General features: G+C 41.3%; 1 protein-coding gene and 1 long non-coding RNA gene across 6 annotated transcripts in view; one reads left to right on the forward strand and one right to left on the reverse strand.

Moving 5' to 3' along the window:
- The window catches only part of LOC308323011, a 411,264-nt gene extending 393,116 nt beyond the window's left edge, over positions 1–18,148 (reverse strand). The window contains exon 1 of the long non-coding RNA XR_013964790.1: positions 17,932–18,148. This is a non-coding gene — a long non-coding RNA (uncharacterized lncRNA). The remainder of the gene's footprint in view (positions 1–17,931) is intronic.
- The window catches only part of ints10 (integrator complex subunit 10), a 30,678-nt gene extending 10,003 nt beyond the window's left edge, over positions 1–20,675 (forward strand). For 3 of the 5 annotated variants that reach the window (XM_080774571.1, XM_080774574.1, XM_080774575.1), the window contains 12 exons: positions 422–596; positions 2,431–2,600; positions 5,367–5,506; positions 6,075–6,231; positions 8,715–8,797; positions 9,340–9,495; positions 11,908–12,028; positions 12,727–12,806; positions 14,276–14,438; positions 14,819–14,912; positions 18,343–18,396; positions 20,134–20,675. In XM_080774571.1, the coding sequence (XP_080630697.1) occupies positions 422–596; positions 2,431–2,600; positions 5,367–5,506; positions 6,075–6,231; positions 8,715–8,797; positions 9,340–9,495; positions 11,908–12,028; positions 12,727–12,806; positions 14,276–14,438; positions 14,819–14,912; positions 18,343–18,396; positions 20,134–20,290 (1,550 nt within the window). In that variant the 3' untranslated portion in view covers positions 20,291–20,675. The remainder of the gene's footprint in view (positions 1–421; positions 597–2,430; positions 2,601–5,366; positions 5,507–6,074; positions 6,232–8,714; positions 8,798–9,339; positions 9,496–11,907; positions 12,029–12,726; positions 12,807–14,275; positions 14,439–14,818; positions 14,913–18,342; positions 18,397–20,133) is intronic. The other 2 variants (XM_080774572.1, XM_080774573.1) reach the window with 2 other exon arrangements.

Here is a 20,675-nt window from a genome sequence, read left to right on the forward strand (position 1 = left end):
TAGGTTGCTCTCCCCTTGTCCCCCATATATGGGGACTAGGTTGCTCTCCCCTTGTCCCCCATATATGGGGACTAGGTTGGTGGAGGGTGTGTAGAGCCCAGGATCACATTAGATGATTGACACAGGGGTGGAAAAATGGGGGGTGCAGGTCTTTTTTCCGACAGCATATTGATCCGAAACCTCAATCCTAACCGCAAGCACGGGAGCAGCGCATGTCGGACCATCGCTTTTTCGCATCGCAGCGAATGTCCCCCCGCTGCGGAGCGGACCGTTGCCCCGTCGGCTAGAATGCTGTCGGAAAATTGTCCGCCTCCCAAAAATGGGTTACAAAATCGTGGGATAAAAAATATATTAGAAAAAAAAGAGGCGTTCATTCTAAAACGCTCCTCCTCTCTTCTTCTCTCTCTTGATTGGCCGCCAGGCTCCCAGGAGGCGGGCTCACTGAAGTCTCCGCCCCCAGGCTCCTCCTCCCATCGCTACGTGATTGACGGCCTGTCGGAGAAGTCGTCCGTGGTGACGGAACCCTGGGAGCGACTGATGGACGTCCTGAGTGTAGTTGGGACGCGCTGCGAGTGGAGAGGAGACGTGAAGACCAGGTACCTATTAGAGTTCTCATCGGGCCCGAAATTTGAAGCCCGGCCCGGCCCGGCCCTAACTGGGTCAGCCCAAAGCCCGGCCCGGCCCTAAAAAATACCATAATGTTAGGCCCGAAGCCCTATAAAGCCCGAAAAAGAAAAAAAAGAACGCCACTTTAATGCATGGTCAGCGCAGCAGCACGCGCGTGTTGCTGCGCTGGCCATGCAATAAAGTGGCGTTCTTTTTTTTCTTTCATTGTGTGTCTGTGTGTGAGAGTGAGAACAGAGTTCAATGGACTTATCGCCGAAATAAAGGATTTATGTAGCTCACGTTAGACTGTTAATGTACCATTTCCATTATCATTCTAATGGATTCCATTTCCAGTGGTGGTGACTGTGAGTAGCTCCCCGTTTCCTCTGAAGTGAAGCTATGTCCAAGACCCCAAGTATCGTCCCCGTTCGGTGTCCAAAAGAACAAACATAGCCTACAAAGTTTACAAACCATCCACGCACCTCACGCTCATGGCGTGTCTCGACAGCTTAGAGATATGTTATTTTAAATCGGGCACATATAACGATCGAGGAGCGCCGCTGCCGCACTGAGGGACGGCGGTTATAATACTAATCATTTTGTGAATCAAATAGCCTGTAGCCTGCAGTGGACTGTAACATTGCCTGGTCAGAACATACACTACAGAATTATATGGATCGGTTGGTGACTATATGACGTTGATTAGGCCTATAATGATTAGGTTATTCATCGCAGCCAGCTGGGTTTAACGAGATGGCTCAGTGCAACTGTTTTTGTCATGTTGCAGTCTATCGTGTGATAATCCGATTGATTTATAAAACATTTAGCATTATGAACTGAAGCTCATTTGGTGCGCCGCAAAACAGAGGCCAGCCAGCGAAAACATTAAACAACCACCCCACCGTTCACTTCTCTCTGCCTGCGCAGTCAGTAATCCATTCCAAGCCCCCCACCTCCACTCCTCCGTCTCCTCCGCAAGTGAATCGCCATAGCGCAGCCCTCTTCATAATAAATACATACTTGTAGGCTATATAGCCTACACACATTACACAAATAACAGAATTGCTATTTTTATTATAATAACATTTTTGAAAAAAGAAGAAAACTAAAAAATCACGGAAAATCACAGAGCCCGAGGCCCGGCCCGGCCCAAAAAATATGCTAATTAGTCTGGCCGGGTCGGGCAGAAAATGAGAACTCTAGTACCTATCTATCACCCTAACGCCCTACCAACAGTCATTAAGACACGCAAATCCCTAGACTCCTTCAACACTGCTCTCAAAGGGCAACAAATCCCTTGACTCCTTCAACACTGCTCTCAAAGGGCACCAAATCCCTAGACTCCTTCAACACTGCTCTCAAAGAGCACCAAATCCCTTGACTCCTTCAACACTGCTCTCAAAGAGCACCAAGTCCCTAGACTCCTTCAACACTGCTCTCAAAGAGCACCAAATCCCTAGACTCCTTCAACACTGCTCTCAAAGAGCACCAAATCCCTAGACTCCTTCAACACTACTCTCAAAGAGCAACAAATCTACAAGCTCATAGCTTGTAGGTCTGCTATTTTCTTTTAAATCGAAGAACGACTGACATAGAAACATAACATTTTTCAGAAAACTGTCAGGATGCAGAAGACATTTTTATAATCTGATCTCAGGTCAGAATGGGTTAAGTAGTTGTGTCGCTACCTGCCTGATGCTACTGTGTGTCTGTGTGTGCGTGCGTGTCTGTGTGTGCGTGCGTGCGTGCGTGCGTGTGTCTGTGTGTGCGTGCGTGTGTGTGTGTGTGTGCGTGCGTGCGTGCGTGTGTGTGCACGTGTTTCAGGTCGTACGGTGAGATGTTAAACGTGGTGAAGGATCTGGGCCGGTACCTGCCCAGCCTGGAGGGAGACACCAGGACTCACTGCTGCCACCAGGTGGTCATCTGTGCTGCTCTGGTCCTGTTCCGCAGCGCATTCCTCTACGTGTCTTCTGTCCAACCGGCACTGTTCTCAGGTCAGACCTTACTGTTCTCAGGTCAGACCTTACACTGTTCTCAGGTCAGACCTTACTGTTCTCAGGCCAGACCTTACACTGTTCTCAGGTCAGATCTTACACTGTTCTCAGGCCAGACCTTACACCAGTAGCTCGCGGGAACCTTTCCAGTCGATCGCGAAGTGTCAGACCCATTGGGATAATGTCAGTGCCGCTCGTCACATGCAAATTAATTTTGAGCAGAGCGCTGTGGCTCTGAGTTTGAGAATAGACCCCATCGTCCAAGGGTGTGCGTGTGTGGTGGGGGGGTGGTATCTTAGCAACACTGAATGATCTGTCCCATTGGTCGTGTGCTCGTATCATGAGCCAATGGCTGCAGCTCTGAGCTTCCCAGACCCAGGTTCACATTCACATACACATGCCGTAAAGAGAACTGACAGCCACAGGGCTGCTACCATATTAGCAGCTGTGAGCGCTCTTCTCTTCTCGTGAAGAAAGCAGGACAGAGTTGTCAAATAAATCCCGCCGTCATTCATACTGTATTTATTCTCCGACCCGACATTAAAATACGGAACAACGTGCGTCCCGTATCAGTTCATTACGGGGCTCGTGACAGGCTGCAGACACTTGAGTTGGGTCTACTAGCCGATAGCGCCGCTGCTCCTTCAGTTTTCGTTGTTCGTTGTTATAATATTTTTTATTATTGGGATTTGATCATTGATGCAAATTCTAAACATATGGATGCAGCTGCAGAAGTTGTGTTGCTTAAAGGAATGCATAGTTGCGTTCTCCTCAACTGCTGCGCAGCAACAACAAAAATATAAAAATGAGAAAAATATACTGAATATACCAGTCTGCAATGCAAACTAATAGGCGAGTGCACTCCAGGGCATATGCAAAGGGAAAGAATGACTTCTGTCCGTGACAATAATCAATGCTACAGTTTGAATTCTGTACACATGCACACATAGAGCAAAAAATATGATAAATATGAAAACTTGTTGAAGTACAACGCATGAGTCAAGTAGCTGCTTTTGTATCAAACCCTTTCCTCTTTACTGAGCCTACTGTCATTGAACTGCTGTCCGATAAAATGCAGGATGTGTTTGCATTAACTTCAGATATTTAAATGGAGATTATTGGATTAGTAAGTGACTGTCACCTGCAGGTCAGAGCTAAAGAGAAGGAATTTTGGTCTCTTGTGAGCAGAGAAGTATCCCCTGATTGTGTCGTGTGCACTGAAGCTGCATGCCTACTTTGGTTCCACGTACTTATGTGAAATGGCCTTTTCACAAATGAAAATAATAAAATCCAAGTTTAGAACTCGTATGACTGACTCACATCTTAATGACACCCTCAGACTGGCAATCACTAAATATGAACCAGATTTCAAAACGCTTGCAGATAAAGTGCAGTCACAGCAGTCTCATTAAAGGTGGGCTGACCCTGAGAGTATGTCACCATATCTGTGCAAATATATATGGTCATGTTATGCCTATGTCATTTGAACATCTGCCAATGTGAATATTCATTGAAATGAGAAACAAAATATTTCTAATTTGTCTTAATATTATTTGACATTGATAATATAACTTACTATAAGTATTTATTCTAATTTAAGCTTTAGTCTTTGTGTGGATGTGTGCACATGCATTGAGCCTGTCAGAAATAGCAAAAAAACAAGTGTTTTTTCTAACACGTTTTAGTGGTAGATCTTGGCTTACAATTGGGAATAAAATGGGCTCTTGGGCTTGAAAAGGTTGGTTACCACTGCCTTACACTGTTCTCAGGTCAGATCTTACACTGTTCTCAGGTCAGACCTTACACTATTCTCAGGTCAGACCTTACACTGTTCTCAGGTCAGACCTTACTGTTCTCAGGCCAGACCTTACACTGTTCTCAGGTCAGATGTTACACTGTTCTCAGGTCAGACCTTACACTGTTCTCAGGTCAGACCTTACACTGTTCTCAGGTCAGATCTTACACTGTTCTCAGGTCAGACCTTACACTGTTCTCAGGTCAGACCTTACACTGTTCTCAGGTCAGATCTTACACTGTTCTCAGATCAGACCTTACACTGTTCTCAGGTCAGATCTTACACTGTTCTCAGGTCAGACCTTACACTGTTCTCAGGTCAGACCTTACACTGTTCTCAGGTCAGATCTTACACTGTTCTCAGGTCAGACCTTACTGTTCTCAGGTCAGACCTTACACTGTTCTCAGATTAGCTCTTACACTGTTCTCAGATCAGACCTTACACTGTTCTCAGGTCAGATCTTACACTGTTCTCAGGTCAGAGCTTACACTGTTCTCAGGTCAGATCTTACACTGTTCTCAGGTCAGATCTTACACTGTTCTCAGGTCAGACCTTACACTGTTCTCAGGTCAGATCTTACACTGTTCTCAGTTCAGACCTTACACTGTTCTCAGGTCAGATCTTACACTGTTCTCAGGTCAGACCTTACTGTTCTCAGATCAGATATGTTTATAACCTATATTATGTTTATATATATTTATATATGTTTATAACCTATATGTTTATATATATTCATATATGTTTATAACCTATATGTTTATATATATTTATATATGTTTATAACCTATATGTTTATATATATTTATATATGTTTATAACCTATATGTTTATATATATTTATATATGTTTATAACCTATATGTTTATATATATTCATATATGTTTATAACCTATATGTTTATATATATTTATATATGTTTATAACCTATATGTTTATATATATTTATATATGTTTATCACCTATATGTTTAGGAGGAGGTTCAACATGCGGTCCGTGGATCCTCCTAGAGGACCTCAGCTGGGTCTATAACGACCTGGAGGAGCGAGGAGGAGGCGGAGCCAAACACGGACACAAGAAACGGAAAATGGCCGACGGGAGAGAGAAGACCATGGTGAGTGTGCGTGCGTGCGTGCGTGTGTGCGTGCGTGCGTGCGTGCGTGCGTGTGCGTGCGTGCGTGCGTGCGTGTGTGTGTGCGTGCGTGCGTGTGCGTGCGTGTGTGCGTGCGTGTGTGCGTGCGTGCGTGTGTGTGTGTGTGTGCGTGCGTGCGTGCTCGCATATAAAAAAACCATTATGAGATCAGTTTGTTTCTGGTCTCAAACGTGTTGCTCAACTGTGTCAGCTTATGTTTATATTCACCTGTCAATCATTTTGATTTGGAATGTGATTTGAATGTGAGTAATCAGTGATTCTGGGGCAGATGACAGCTGATAGGTGATTCTGGGGCAGATGACAGCTGATAGGTGATTCTGGGGCAGATGACAGCTGATAGGTGATTCTGGGGCAGATGACAGCTGATAGGTGATTCTGGGGCAGATGACAGCTGATAGGTGATTCTGGGGCATATCGCCCAACCTCTGTGTGTGTTTTCTGGGGAGGACGTCTGTATTTGAATTAATGTATTATCTTGTGCGTGCGTGCGTGCGTGTGCGTGTGTGTGTGTGTGTGTGCGTGCGCTCAGAGCTCAGATGACGAGGACCCTCAGGGGAAAGGTCGTGGGGGTCGACACATCGTGGTCAGCAGGACGGAGATGCCAGGATGGTCAGAGACTCTGGAGGCGTTCCGAACGGCCAGGGAGAGCTGGGAGATACTGAGCTCCCATGATGCACTGGACACTGGTACGACCTTTGACCTTTACACTATGACCCTACTGAGCTCCCATGGTGCACTGGACACTGGTACGACCTTTGACCTTTACACTATGACCCTACTGAGCTCCCATGATGCACTGGACACTGGTACGACCTTTGACCTTTACACTATGACCCTACTGAGCTCCCATGATGCACTGGACACTGGTACGACCTTTGACCTTTACACTATGACCCTACTGAGCTCCCATGGTGCACTGGACACTAGGACTAGTACCACCGTGGACTGGACTAGGACTAGGACCAGGACTAGGCGCACTTAAAATAGGACTGGACCTGAATGTGCGTGTGTGCGTATTCGTGTGAACGTGCACTGAAAAGCCTGGTGTAGCTCGGCCGTGCAGCTGTGTCAAAAGCCCTATTCGCACGGGACTAGTATTGCCCCAGTATTACCCCAGGACTAGCATTACCCCAGGACTAGTATTACCCCAGTATTACCCCAGGACTAGTATTACCCCAGGACTAGTATTACCCCAGGACTAGCATTACCCCAGTATTACCCCAGGACTAGCATTACCCCAGTATTACCCCAGGACTAGTATTACCCCAGTATTACCCCAGGACTAGCATTACCCCAGGACTAGCATTACCCCAGTATTACCCCAGGACTAGCATTACCCCAGGACTAGCATTACCCCAGGACTAGCATTACCCCAGGACTAGTATTACCCCAGTATTACCCCAGGACTAGTATTACCCCAGTATTACCCCAGGACTAGCATTACCCCAGTATTACCCCAGGACTAGCATTACCCCAGTATTACCCCAGGACTAGTATTACCCCAGTATTACCCCAGGACTAGTATTACCCCAGGACTAGTATTACCCCAGGACTAGCATTACCCCAGTATTACCCCAGGACTAGCATTACCCCAGTATTACCCCAGGACTAGTATTACCCCAGTATTACCCCAGGACTAGCATTACCCCAGGACTAGCATTACCCCAGTATTACCCCAGGACTAGCATTACCCCAGGACTAGCATTACCCCAGGACTAGTATTACCCCAGTATTACCCCAGGACTAGTATTACCCCAGTATTACCCCAGGACTAGCATTACCCCAGGACTAGTATTACCCCAGTATTACCCCAGGACTAGTATTACCCCAGGACTAGTATTACCCCAGGACTAGCATTACCCCAGTATTACCCCAGGACTAGTATTACCCCAGGACTAGTATTACCCCAGGACTAGCATTACCCCAGTATTACCCCAGGACTAGCATTACCCCAGTATTACCCCAGGACTAGTATTACCCCAGTATTACCCCAGGACTAGCATTACCCCAGTATTACCCCAGGACTAGCATTACCCCAGGACTAGCATTACCCCAGGACTAGCATTACCCCAGGACTAGCATTACCCCAGTATTACCCCAGGACTAGTATTACCCCAGTATTACCCCAGGACTAGTATTACCCCAGTATTACCCCAGGACTAGCATTACCCCAGTATTACCCCAGGACTAGCATTACCCCAGTATTACCCCAGGACTAGCATTACCCCAGGACTAGCATTACCCCAGTATTACCCCAGGACTAGCATTACCCCAGGACTAGTATTACCCCAGGACTAGTATTACCCCAGGACTAGTATTACCCCAGGACTAGCATTACCCCAGGACTAGTATTACCCCAGGACTAGTATTACCCCAGTATTACCCCAGGACTAGTATTACCCCAGGACTAGTATTACCCCAGTATTACCCCAGGACTAGTATTACCCCAGTATTACCCCAGGACTAGTATTACCCCAGGACTAGCATTACCCCAGTATTACCCCAGGACTAGTATTACCCCAGTATTACCCCAGGACTAGTATTACCCCAGGACTAGCATTACCCCAGGACTAGTATTACCCCAGTATTACCCCAGGACTAGTATTACCCCAGTATTACCCCAGGACTAGTATTACCCCAGTATTACCCCAGGACTAGTATTACCCCAGGACTAGTATTACCCCAGGGTTAGGGTTAGGGTTAGTATTACCCCAGGACTAGTATTACCCCAGTATTACCCCAGGACTAGTATTACCCCAGGACTAGTATTACCCCAGGACTAGTATTACCCCAGGACTAGTATTACCCCAGGAGGACCTCAGGAAATAATGGAATAATCACAGAGGACGTCTGTGTTTTTAATCCCGTGCGAATCGACCATTTCTGTGATTTGGGCTGTAATAATGGGTGCAGTACTTAGTTTAGACTGGTCATTGGTTAGACCAGTCATTAGTCCTAAACCTAACCTCCCACGGGGGCAGCACACCTAAACCTAACCTTAACCCATGTCTAACCAATGACTAGTCTAAACTAAGTATGCACCCAGTAATAATTACAGGCCAAATGACCTACCATAATTCAGTCCCAGGGTAACACTAATACCGTGTGAATAGGGCGTATGTTGAAGAAGATGTGTTCTATTTTGAATGTGTGTGTTTTATTTTGACAGAGTTTAAGAACATGTGTGCGTCGTGGAAAACAGACAGCTGGCTGTGGTTCAGAATATTCCTCACAGACATGATCATTTACCAGGTAATTAATTTATAAATGCATCAATTATTTATCATTTACCAGGTAATACATGTATATGATTGATTGATTGATTGATGGATTCTTTATTTTATTGTCACTTTTTACACTTTATATAAACAATGATCCAGTGAATACTGAACTGACTGAAACACCCCAGATCCTTACAATGCACATTACATAATTGAAATAAACTGATACTCTCCAGATCCTTACAATGCAGATTTGTTTTTGAGACTTTTTTATTTATTTCGACGTCAGGCCTAAATGGGTTAACCTCTAGTTTATTTTAAACTAATAATGCACTTTGTCGAGCTGCCAACTGGCCATAAATGGCCTACTTGTGTGCAAGCAGAGCACACGTCTGTGACGGCCTGAAATGGTCCCCAAGCCGTTGTCATGACACCTGTCAATCAATCATCCCTGCCTGTTGATTGGAGAGTGGAGACAGGCAGACTGGCGTCGGTCACACCTCCATATATGGAGACACAAGGAGCAGTAGAAATAATTTATATTTGATATATATTTATGTATATATATTTCAGGGTCACTACCGTAAGGCTCTGACATCACTGCATCACATGACCAGCGTCCAGCCTCCTCAGGGTCAGAGTCCAGAGGTCAGAGGTCAAAGCAGCGTGGAGATTCACAGATCTGTAATTCAACAAGCCTCCTGTCACTATGCTCTGGGGGAGTACAGAGTATGTATAGATCTGCTAAAACATCACACACACACACACACACACACACACACAGTCACAACTGCATGAGTTTACAATGTATTCATTCATCAGACGCTCTTAATCCAGAGAGATTTACAGTAACAAGAACACATGGTGATATATTAAATACATAGAAATAGTCATCATGAATCAAACGTAAGCTAAGAACCTAACAGTGGAATATCTATATAATGAATCTATACGTATACACTATAGAGTGCTTATGTCTACATAAAATGCAATCCAAGGTACATTTTTAGCCTTTGCATACGCCTGTAAGGTCGTCGAGGCTAGGGGAGGGGCTATGGGCTAATGCAACCACTGAACATTTGTTCAAAGATTGTTGGATAGTTGGACAACCACTTCAGAAACTCTATACATCTACTTATATATATATATATATATATATATATATATATATATATATATATATATACAATATACATCAAAAACAGAAAAAAGGACTGCACACTCCAGGGAACAGAGACGGACAACTTTTTCCATGGCAAGGTTCTGTATCTTTGTCTCATGCCATCTGGACAAAGATACAGAACCTTGCCATGGAAAAAGGTCCGTTTTAGTAGGAGTGTTGTCCCCTCAGCCATCGCGGCATTAAACAAACTGCCCCGCCGATAGGATGGTTCTGTGGGGACCTCATGTTTTGTTTTTTGTACTGTCTTGGTGTTATGTGCTCTGTGTTGTTTTTGATGTGGGTGTTGAACTGTTGAACAGATTGTGAAGACAAATATCCTTCGGGACAATAAAGATTATTATTATTAACTTACTGCATCAACTTATTTATTAGCACGACACGTTTCGCCATGAGTTTCGTATATAGCTCATAGCACCTGCTATGCTGAAGTCATGTTGTAGCATTGAGACTAGCTGTGACTCTGTCTATGGTGCTGAAGTCATGTTGTAGCATTGAGACTAGCTGTGACTCTGTCTATGGTGCTGAAGTCATGTTGTAGCATTGAGCCTAGCTGTGACTCTGTCTATGGTGCTGAATTAATGTTGTAGCATTGAGACTAGCTGTGACTGTCCATGGTGCTGAATTAATGTTGTAGCATTGAGACTAGCTGTGACTCTGTCCATGGTGCTGAATTAATGTTGTAGCATTGAGACTAGCTGTGACTCTGTCCATGGTGCTGAAGTCATGTAGCATTGAGACTAGCTGTGACTCTGTCTATGGTGCTGAATTAATGTTGTAGCATTGAGACTAGCTGTGACTCTGTCTATGGTGCTGAAGTCATGTAGCATTGAGACTAGCTGTGACTCTGTCTATGGTGCTGAATTAATGTTGTAGCATTGAGACTAGCAGTGACTCTGTCCATGGTGCTGAAGTCATGTTGTAGCATTGAGACTAGCTGTGACTCTGTCTATGGTGCTGAAGTCAAGTAGCATTGAGACTAGCTGTGACTCTGTCCATGGTGCTGAATTAATGATGTAGCATTGAGATTAGCTGTGACTCTGTCCATGGTGCTGAAGTCATGTTGTAGTATTGAGACTAGCTGTGACTCTGTCCATGGTTCTGAATTAATGTTGTAGCATTGAGACTAGCTGTGACTCTGTCCATGGTGCTGAAGTCATGTTGTAGCATTGAGACTAGCTGTGACTCTGTCTATGGTGCTGAAGTCAAGTAGCATTGAGACTAGCTGTGACTCTGTCCATGGTGCTGAATTAATGATGTAGCATTGAGATTAGCTGTGACTCTGTCCATGGTGCTGAATGAATGTTGTAGCATTGAGACTAGCTGTGACTCTGTCCATGGTGCTGAAGTCATGTAGCATTGAGACTAGCTGTGACTCTGTCCATGGTGCTGAAGTCATGTAGCATTGAGACTAGCTGTGACTCTGTCCATGGTGCTGAAGTCATGTTGTAGCATTGAGACTAGCTGTGACTCTGTCCATGGTGCTGAAGTCATGTTGTAGCATTGATACTAGCTGTGACTCTGTCCATGGTGCTGAATTAATGTTGTAGCATTGAGACTAGCTGTGACTCTGTCCATGGTGCTGAAGTCATGTTGTAGCATTGAGACTAGCTGTGACTCTGTCCATGGTGCTGAAGTCATGTAGCATTGAGACTAGCTGTGACTCTGTCCATGGTGCTGAAGTCATGTAGCATTGAGACTAGCTGTAACTCTGTCCATGGTGCTGAAGTCATGTAGCATTGAGACTAGCTGTGACTCTGTCCATGGTGCTGAAGTCATGTAGCATTGAGACTAGCTGTGACTCTGTCCATGGTGCTGAAGTCATGTTGTAGCACCTCCTACGGGTCTATTTGGTTGAGCTGGAGTCCCTTTTTTTCTCATATATATATACATATATCAATATGCCATATTGATCATTAGATGTATTGGTGTGTATGTGTGTGTGTGTTATTGACCACTAGATGGCGTGTGAGAAGGTCCTAGACGTGGTCAGCGCTCTGGTGGTTCCTGCTAACCAGGACGTCCTGAGGAGCTCAGAAGAGACCAGCAGCAGCTTAAGGGTTAAAAATAAACCCCGGAAAGGTGAGACTTATTTTTATATAACCTTTAATTAATGTGTTACTGTATCTTTAACTCAAACACTTCCTGCCTCATGGCTACAGAAACAGGAGATAGGCTCCTCCCCCTAAGGGCCTCATGGCTACAGAAACAGGAGATAGGCTCCTCCCCCTATGACCTCATGGCTACAGAAACAGGAGGTAGGCTCCTCCCCCTATGACCTCAAGGCTACAGAAACAGGAGGTAGGCTCCTCCCCCTAAGGGCCTCATGGCTACAGAAACAGGAGATAGGCTCCTCCCCCTAAGGGCCTCATGGCTACAGAAACAGGAGATAGGCTCCTGCCCCTATGGGCCTCATGGCTACAGAAACAGGAGATAGGCTCCTCCCCCTATGGGCCTCATGGCTACAGAAACAGGAGATAGGCTCCTCCCCCTAAGGGCCTCATGGCTACAGAAACAGGAGATAGGCTCCTCCCCCTATGGGCCTCATGGCTACAGAAACAGGAGATAGGCTCCTCCCCCTAAGGGCCTCATGGCTACAGAAACAGGAGGTAGGCTCCTCCCCCTAAGGGTGCCTTAGGGCTCATGGCCCATAGGCCATTTCCTCACTTACATAAATCATGTACTTCCAGGTCATGACCTTATAGATCATGTACTTCCAGGTCATGACGTTATAGATCATGTACTTCCAGGTCATGACCTTATAGATCATGTACTTCCAGGTCATGACCTCCGTCTGCTCCCCTGCACCAGTAAAGCTGTTCTCCCGTTCTGTCTACAGCTGATGTTGGCCTGTTTTAAGGTACGTTAATAATAATAATAATAATAATTCTGTTTTAAGGTACGTTAATAATAATAATAATTCTGTTTTAAGGTACGTTAATAATAATAATAATTCTGTTTTAAGGTACGTTAATAATAATAATGATTCTGTTTTAAGGTACGTTAATAATAATAATGATTCTGTTTTAAGGTACGTTAATAATAATAATGATTCTGTTTTAAGGTACGTTAATAATAATAATGATTCTGTTTTAAGGTACGTTAATAATAATAATAATTCTGTTTTAAGGTACGTTAATAATAATAATAATAATTCTGTTTTAAGGTACGTTAATAATAATAATAATAATTCTGTTTTAAGGTACGTTAATAATAATAATAATTCTGTTTTAAGGTACGTTAATAATAATAATAATTCTGTTTTAAGGTACGTTAATAATAATAATGATTCTGTTTTAAGGTACGTTAATAATAATAATGATTCTGTTTTAAGGTACGTTAATAATAATAATGATTCTGTTTTAAGGTACGTTAATAATAATAATAATTCTGTTTTAAGGTACGTTAATAATAATAATGATTCTGTTTTAAGGTACGTTAATAATAATAATGATTCTGTTTTAAGGTACGTTAATAATAATAATGATTCTGTTTTAAGGTACGTTAATAATAATAATGATTCTGTTTTAAGGTACGTTAATAATAATAATGATTCTGTTTTAAGGTACGTTAATAATAATAATGATTCTGTTTTAAGGTACGTTAATAATAATAATGATTCTGTTTTAAGGTACGTTAATAATAATAATGATTCTGTTTTAAGGTACGTTAATAATAATAATGATTCTGTTTTAAGGTACGTTAATAATAATAATGATTCTGTTTTAAGGTACGTTAATAATAATAATAATTCTGTTTTAAGGTACGTTAATAATAATAATTATTCTGTTTTAAGGTACGTTAATAATAATAATAATTCTGTTTTAAGGTACGTTAATAATAATAATGATTCTGTTTTAAGGTACGTTAATAATAATAATGATTCTGTTTTAAGGTACGTTAATAATAATAATAATTCTGTTTTAAGGTACGTTAATAATAATAATGATTCTGTTTTAAGGTACGTTAATAATAATAATGATTCTGTTTTAAGGTACGTTAATAATAATAATAATTCTGTTTTAAGGTACGTTAATAATAATAATGATTCTGTTTTAAGGTACGTTAATAATAATAATAATTCTGTTTTAAGGTACGTTAATAATAATAATGATTCTGTTTTAAGGTACGTTAATAATAATAATAATTCTGTTTTAAGGTACGTTAATAATAATAATGATTCTGTTTTAAGGTACGTTAATAATAATAATGATTCTGTTTTAAGGTACAAGGTAGTGCCACTCAATAATAATAATGATAATAAGAATTCCTTTAAAGGTTACTTTAACACCCCCCCCCCCCCCCCCCCTTATGTTTTTGTCCAATCAGCCGCGAGCCTTCACAGATGCCCGTGACGACCTGTCTCTGGGTCATGTGATTGTGCTCCTGCAACACGATTGGCCGCAGGGCGAGGCGTTGTTCCTGAAGGCGCTGGAGAAGATCTGCCAGCAGGGAGGTTTCACTTACGAGAACTTCTTCAACTATGTTACCAGTATCCTTTAAAAGACTACAAATATGGCTACAAGACTACAACCCCTAACCTATCAGTACGAGAACTTATTCAACTACGTTACCAGTATCCTTTAAAAGACTACAAACATGGAGGTTCATTATGAGTTTAATTAAAAGACTACAACCATGGAGGTTACTTATGAGTTTAATTAAAAGACTACGAACAGGGCGGTTCATTCTGAGTTTAATTAAAAGACTACAAACATGGAGGACAGGTTCATTATGAGTTTAATTAAAAGACTACAAACATGGAGGTTCATTATGAGTTTAATTAAAAGACTACAAACATGGTTCATAATGACTAATTAAAAGACTACAAACATGGCGGTTCCACATTATGACTTTAACAAACGTCTCTAGACATCGACATGCTGGAAGAGTTCGCCTACCTGCGAACTCCAGAAGGAGGGCGGATCATGCTGGAACTATTGCCCAATCAGGGAATGCTGATCAAGTAAGCCCCTCCCATTTAATTTAAGCCCCTCCCATTCCAGAGCTATTCAGTCGGAATGGTGACTGTGGTTGTGCTTGTTGGCAACAATGTATCAATGTATTCAATGTTTTTATTATTGTTAGCATATTAAATGATTACTGTCACACTATAGAGCTATTTAACACTGATACTGTACACACTATAGCAATGATTACTGTCACAATATAGAGCTATTTAACACTGTTACTGAACACACTCTATAGCAATGATTACTGTCACAATATAGAGCTATTTAACACTGTGACTGAACACACTCTATAGCAATGATTACTGTCACAATATAGAGCTATTTAACACTGTCACTGAAACACACTCTATAGCAATGATTACTGTCACAATATAGAGCTATTTAACACTGTTACTGAACACACTCTATAGCAATGATTACTGTCACAATATAGAGCTATTTAACACTGTCACTGAAACACACTCTATAGCAATGATTACTGTCACAATATAGAGCTATTTAACACTGTCACTGAAACACACTCTATAGCAATGATTACTGTCACAATATAGAGCTATTTAACACTGTTACTGAACACACTCTATAGCAATGATTACTGTCACAATATAGAGCTATTTAACACTGTTACTGAACACACTCTATAGCAATGATTACTGTCACAATATAGAGCTATTTAACACTGTTACTGAACACACTCTATAGCAATGAGTACTGTCACAATATAGAGCTATTTAACACTGTTACTGAAACACACTCTATAGCAATGATTACTGTCACACTATAGAGCTATTTAACACCGTTACTAAACACACTCTATAGCAATGATTACTGTCACACTATAGAGCTATTTAACACCGTTACTGAACACACTCTATAGCAATGATTACTGTCACAATATAGAGCTATTTAACACTGTTACTGAAACACACTCTATAGCAATGATTACTGTCACACTATAGAGCTATTTAACACAGTTACTGAACACACTCTATAGCAATGATTACTGTCACAATATAGAGCTATTTAACACCGTTACTAAACACACTCTATAGCAATGATTACTGTCACAATATAGAGCTATTTAACACCGTTACTAAACACACTCTATAGCAATGATTACTGTCACAATATAGAGCTATTTAACACCGTTACTAAACACACTCTATAGCAATGATTACTGTCACAATATAGAGCTATTTAACACTGTTACTGAACACACTCTATAGCAATGATTACTGTCACAATATAGAGCTATTTAACACTGTGACTGAAACACACTCTATAGCAATGATTACTGTCACACTATAGAGCTATTTAACACTGTTACTGAAACACACTCTATAGCAATGATTACTGTCACAATATAGAGCTATTTAACACTGTTACTGAAACACACTCTATAGCAATGATTACTGTCACACTATAGAGCTATTTAACACTGTTACTGAAACACACACTATAGCAATGATTACTGTCACACTATAGAGCTATTTAACACTGATACTGTACACACTATAGCAATGATTACTGTCACAATATAGAGCTATTTAACACTGTTACTGAACACACACTATAGCAATGATTACTGTCACAATATAGAGCTATTTAACACTGTTACTGAACACACTCTATAGCAATGATTACTGTCACAATATAGAGCTATTTAACACTGTTACTGAAACACACTCTATAGCAATGATTACTGTCACAATATAGAGCTATTTAACACTGTTACTGAAACACACTCTATAGCAATGATTACTGTCACACTATAGAGCTATTTAACACTGATACTGTACACTCTATAGCAATGATTACTGTCACAATATAGAGCTATTTAACACTGATACTGTACACACTATAGCAATGATTACTGTCACAATATAGAGCTATTTAACACTGTTACTGAAACACACTCTATAGCAATGATTACTGTCACAATATAGAGCTATTTAACACTGTTACTGAAACACACTCTATAGCAATGATTACTGTCACAATATAGAGCTATTTAACACTGTTACTGTACACACTCTATAGCAATGATTACTGTCACAATATAGAGCTATTTAACACTGTTACTGTACATACTGTACAACAACAGTTGTACAGTACCGTGGTTTAGAATTATACTTCTACAGCAGTAGAAAAGAAGATTTTTGAAGAATATTGAAAATGTTTTTTTGAGTAATTAAGTAATTATGATTTTGGTTTTTAACACAAATCTTCTCTCTGGGGTCCCTGGCACAAATCCTTTTCATGGGGTTGCGTTGATTTGGTGGTCCTTGGCATGACATAGTTTGAGAACTACTGACTTTGAAGTTATTTGTAGAATAATGGGCCCAGAGTAATCTAGTAAGAGAGTAATGACACTCCCGTTGACTCTCATTGTAACAATGGAATGCAGAAGTGCTCATTCTATCTCAATGGAATAGTTCCAGCCATAGGAGCAATGTTTGGAACTATCGCTCATACGCACCCGCTTTGCGGCGAGATCAAAGCGTGTCACCACTCTCTCTCTTACTAGATTACTCTGAATGGGCCTAATGGGTTAACTCAGGACTTAAAGGTTAACCTGCGCACTGCACCTTTAAAGGTCTATTCAAAGTCCAGTTTTCGGTGAAGAGGTGACCACTGAAAACTAGAGTAAAAGACTACAAACATGGTGATTCATAATGACTAATTAAAATACTACAAACACGGCTAACATGACATCACTGACCACTGAAAACTACAACATGACATCACTGACCACTGAAAACTAGAGCATGACATCACTGACCACTGAAAACTACAGCATGACATCACGGACCACTGAAAACTACAATATGACATCACTGACCACTGCAACTTACAATATGACGTCACAGAGCGGTATGTGGTCAGCGCTCACACAACACATCTCTCTGTTTTCCCTAAAACTACAACATGACATCACAGAGCCACGCTAAAACTACAACATGACGTTACAAAGCTGCGGTGGTAAGAGACTCACCGCTCACCCAAACACACCTCTCTGTTTTTACTAAAACTACAACATGACGTCACTGAGCTGCGGTGGTAAGAGACTCACCGCTCACCCAAACACACCTCTCTGTTTTTACTAAAACTACAACATGACGTCACTGAGCTGCGGTGGTAAGAGACTCACCGCTCACCCAAACACACCTCTCTGTTTTTACTAAAACTACAACATGACGTCACTGAGCTGCGGTGGTAAGAGACTCACCGCTCACCCAAACACATCTCTCTGTTTTTACTAAAACTACAACATGACATCACTGAGCCGCGGTGATGTCACTGAGCCGCGGTGAAGAGCAAACCACCGCTCTCCTACCGAAAACTGGACTATGCACAGGCCTTTAAGACGCTTGATTGCATCATCACTGTCTGACTGTCAGTCTGAATGTCCGTGTCCTATAGGAGCCCTAGCCCCGCCCTGGGGGCGGAGTTAAACACCCTTCTGCTACAGGACAGGTACCCCCCCCCCCGCCCACCCCAAGCTCCTCCCCCTTCATGTCACATGTTCACACCGACAGACGTTCGCTGTCCTTTGATTTCCTGTCGGGATGTTTGAGCCGGAGAATGTTTATCGTTGTAATATTTATTTTTATTTTTTTTTCATTTCATGCGTCTTCATTTCATTTGTGGAAATGTTTTATGTCGGTTTGATTTCGGATGACCCTCGTTCAGACTAGAGAACAGACTTTAATTTAGGTTGTTATTAGAGGAAGTAAAAGATGAGCATACATTTTGTTTCATTTGCTGCTTTCTTTCGTTTTAGCTATTTTAGCTATTTTTTGACAAGGGGGCGGGGGCATTTGAACATGGTGCTAAATATGTATTTTGTATTACAAAATGTTATAGCGATATTTTTTTATTTTATTTACTATAGTTTTACTAGACCCCATAAAATTACATCTGGCCACAAAAGTATGGCATCCCCCATAATTTATGTATATAAAGTATGGCATCCCCCATAATTTATGTATATAAAGTATGGCATCCCCCATAATGTCCTGGGGTCTAGTAGTACTATAGTAAATAATAATAACGAAATCGCTGTACAATTTTGTAAAAACAATACGTATTTATTTAGCCCCATGTTCGAATGCCCCCGCCCCCCTGTCAAAAATTGTTAAAATCGCTAAAATGAAAGAAAGCAGCAAATGAAAAATAAATAACACTCATCTTTTACTTTCTCTAATAACGACCTAAAACCTGAAAAAAACGAAAGTTGTCCTTTAAGGGGCGTGTCCACAGAAAGGATGTCATGTCCAGTCACTTTAACTACGCCCACCATGTTGGAAGCTGTCATCTGTGTTGTTAGCACAGTTAGCCTAGCTGAAGCTACCTAAACACAGTCGTATCCTGGTTGTGTTGTTAGCACAGTTAGCCTAGCTGAAGCTACCTAAACACAGTCGTATGTCTTCTGAAGTGGACTTGAGCCACACGAACGCTGTGAATTCCGACTCAGCGCCGCACGAGTTACGTCCAAACGGGGAGGACATCGGAAACCATCGCCAACCCTAGTCTCGGTAACGCCCCTGTGAGAACACGCCCCCCTGTGAGAACACGCCCCCCTGTGAGAACACGCCCCTAAAGCAGCTGGTTGTTGTTCCTGAGTTTTATTACTTTTATTATTTCAAGTTATTTGTGTCTTATGTTTTATTACTTTTATTATTTCAAATTATTTGTGTCTTATGTTTTCTATCAGCAGAAATGATCTGTTTTCTATGAGGAGTCCATTATCTCTCCCCTTAAATAATACCAGCAGTTGGTTTGAATTAAATCTAATTTACAGCGATATAAAATACAGTTGGTATTAATGAAGGGGAGAAATAATAGACAGGGTTTATATTAATAAACGTTATAATGATGGATGGGTTTATATTAATAATCGGCTGATATAAATAAACGTTATAACGATGGATGGGTTTATATGTATATTATTTATATCATCTTTATTGATAAAGGGTTATATTTCAGACAAAACGCTGTGTATTTATATAATGTGGGTTTATATCTTAATATATTGTGTATATTTATATAATGTGGGTTTATATCATATATTTTATATATTTATATATTTTGGGTCTATATTTCAGACACAACGCTGTGTATTTATATAATGTGGGTTTATATCTCAATATATTGTGTATATTTATATAATGTGGGTTTATATAATATATTTTATATATTTATATATTTCAGACACCACACTGTGACGCGCGGTATCACCAAGGGAGTGAAGGAGGACTTCCGATTGGCTATGGAGCGTCAGGTGTCTCGATGTGCTGAAAACCTCTTCAGTGTTCTCCACCGCTTCTGCCTCAACGAGAAGATCATGATCATCCAATCCCTGCCCTGAACGCTGATGACATCACCGCCATCCTCCAATCCCTGCCCTGAGCACTGATGACGTCATTATTATCTATCCAATCCCAGCCCTGAGTACTAACGACATTAGGGATGCACCGATGTACAAAAGGGAGAAATAAGAACAACCTAAATGAATGAACATCAGTATGAGTTTAAAAACTAATTGAACATATATCGTCATATATAATGATATATATATGAACATATATCGTCATATATAATGATATATATATGAACATATATCGGTATATATAATTATATATATATATATATTTCCCCTTTTTTTTCTATTAAAGTTGTTTTTAATTTGTTGTTACCTCTGTAAAGCCCCCCCATGTAAAGCGTCTTTGGGTACTCAGAAAAGCGCTGTATAA

Source organism: Protomyctophum bolini (genome assembly GCF_963924005.1).
Source record: "Protomyctophum bolini genome assembly, chromosome: 10".
In the NCBI taxonomy this organism is placed as follows: Eukaryota; Metazoa; Chordata; class Actinopteri; order Myctophiformes; family Myctophidae; genus Protomyctophum; species Protomyctophum bolini.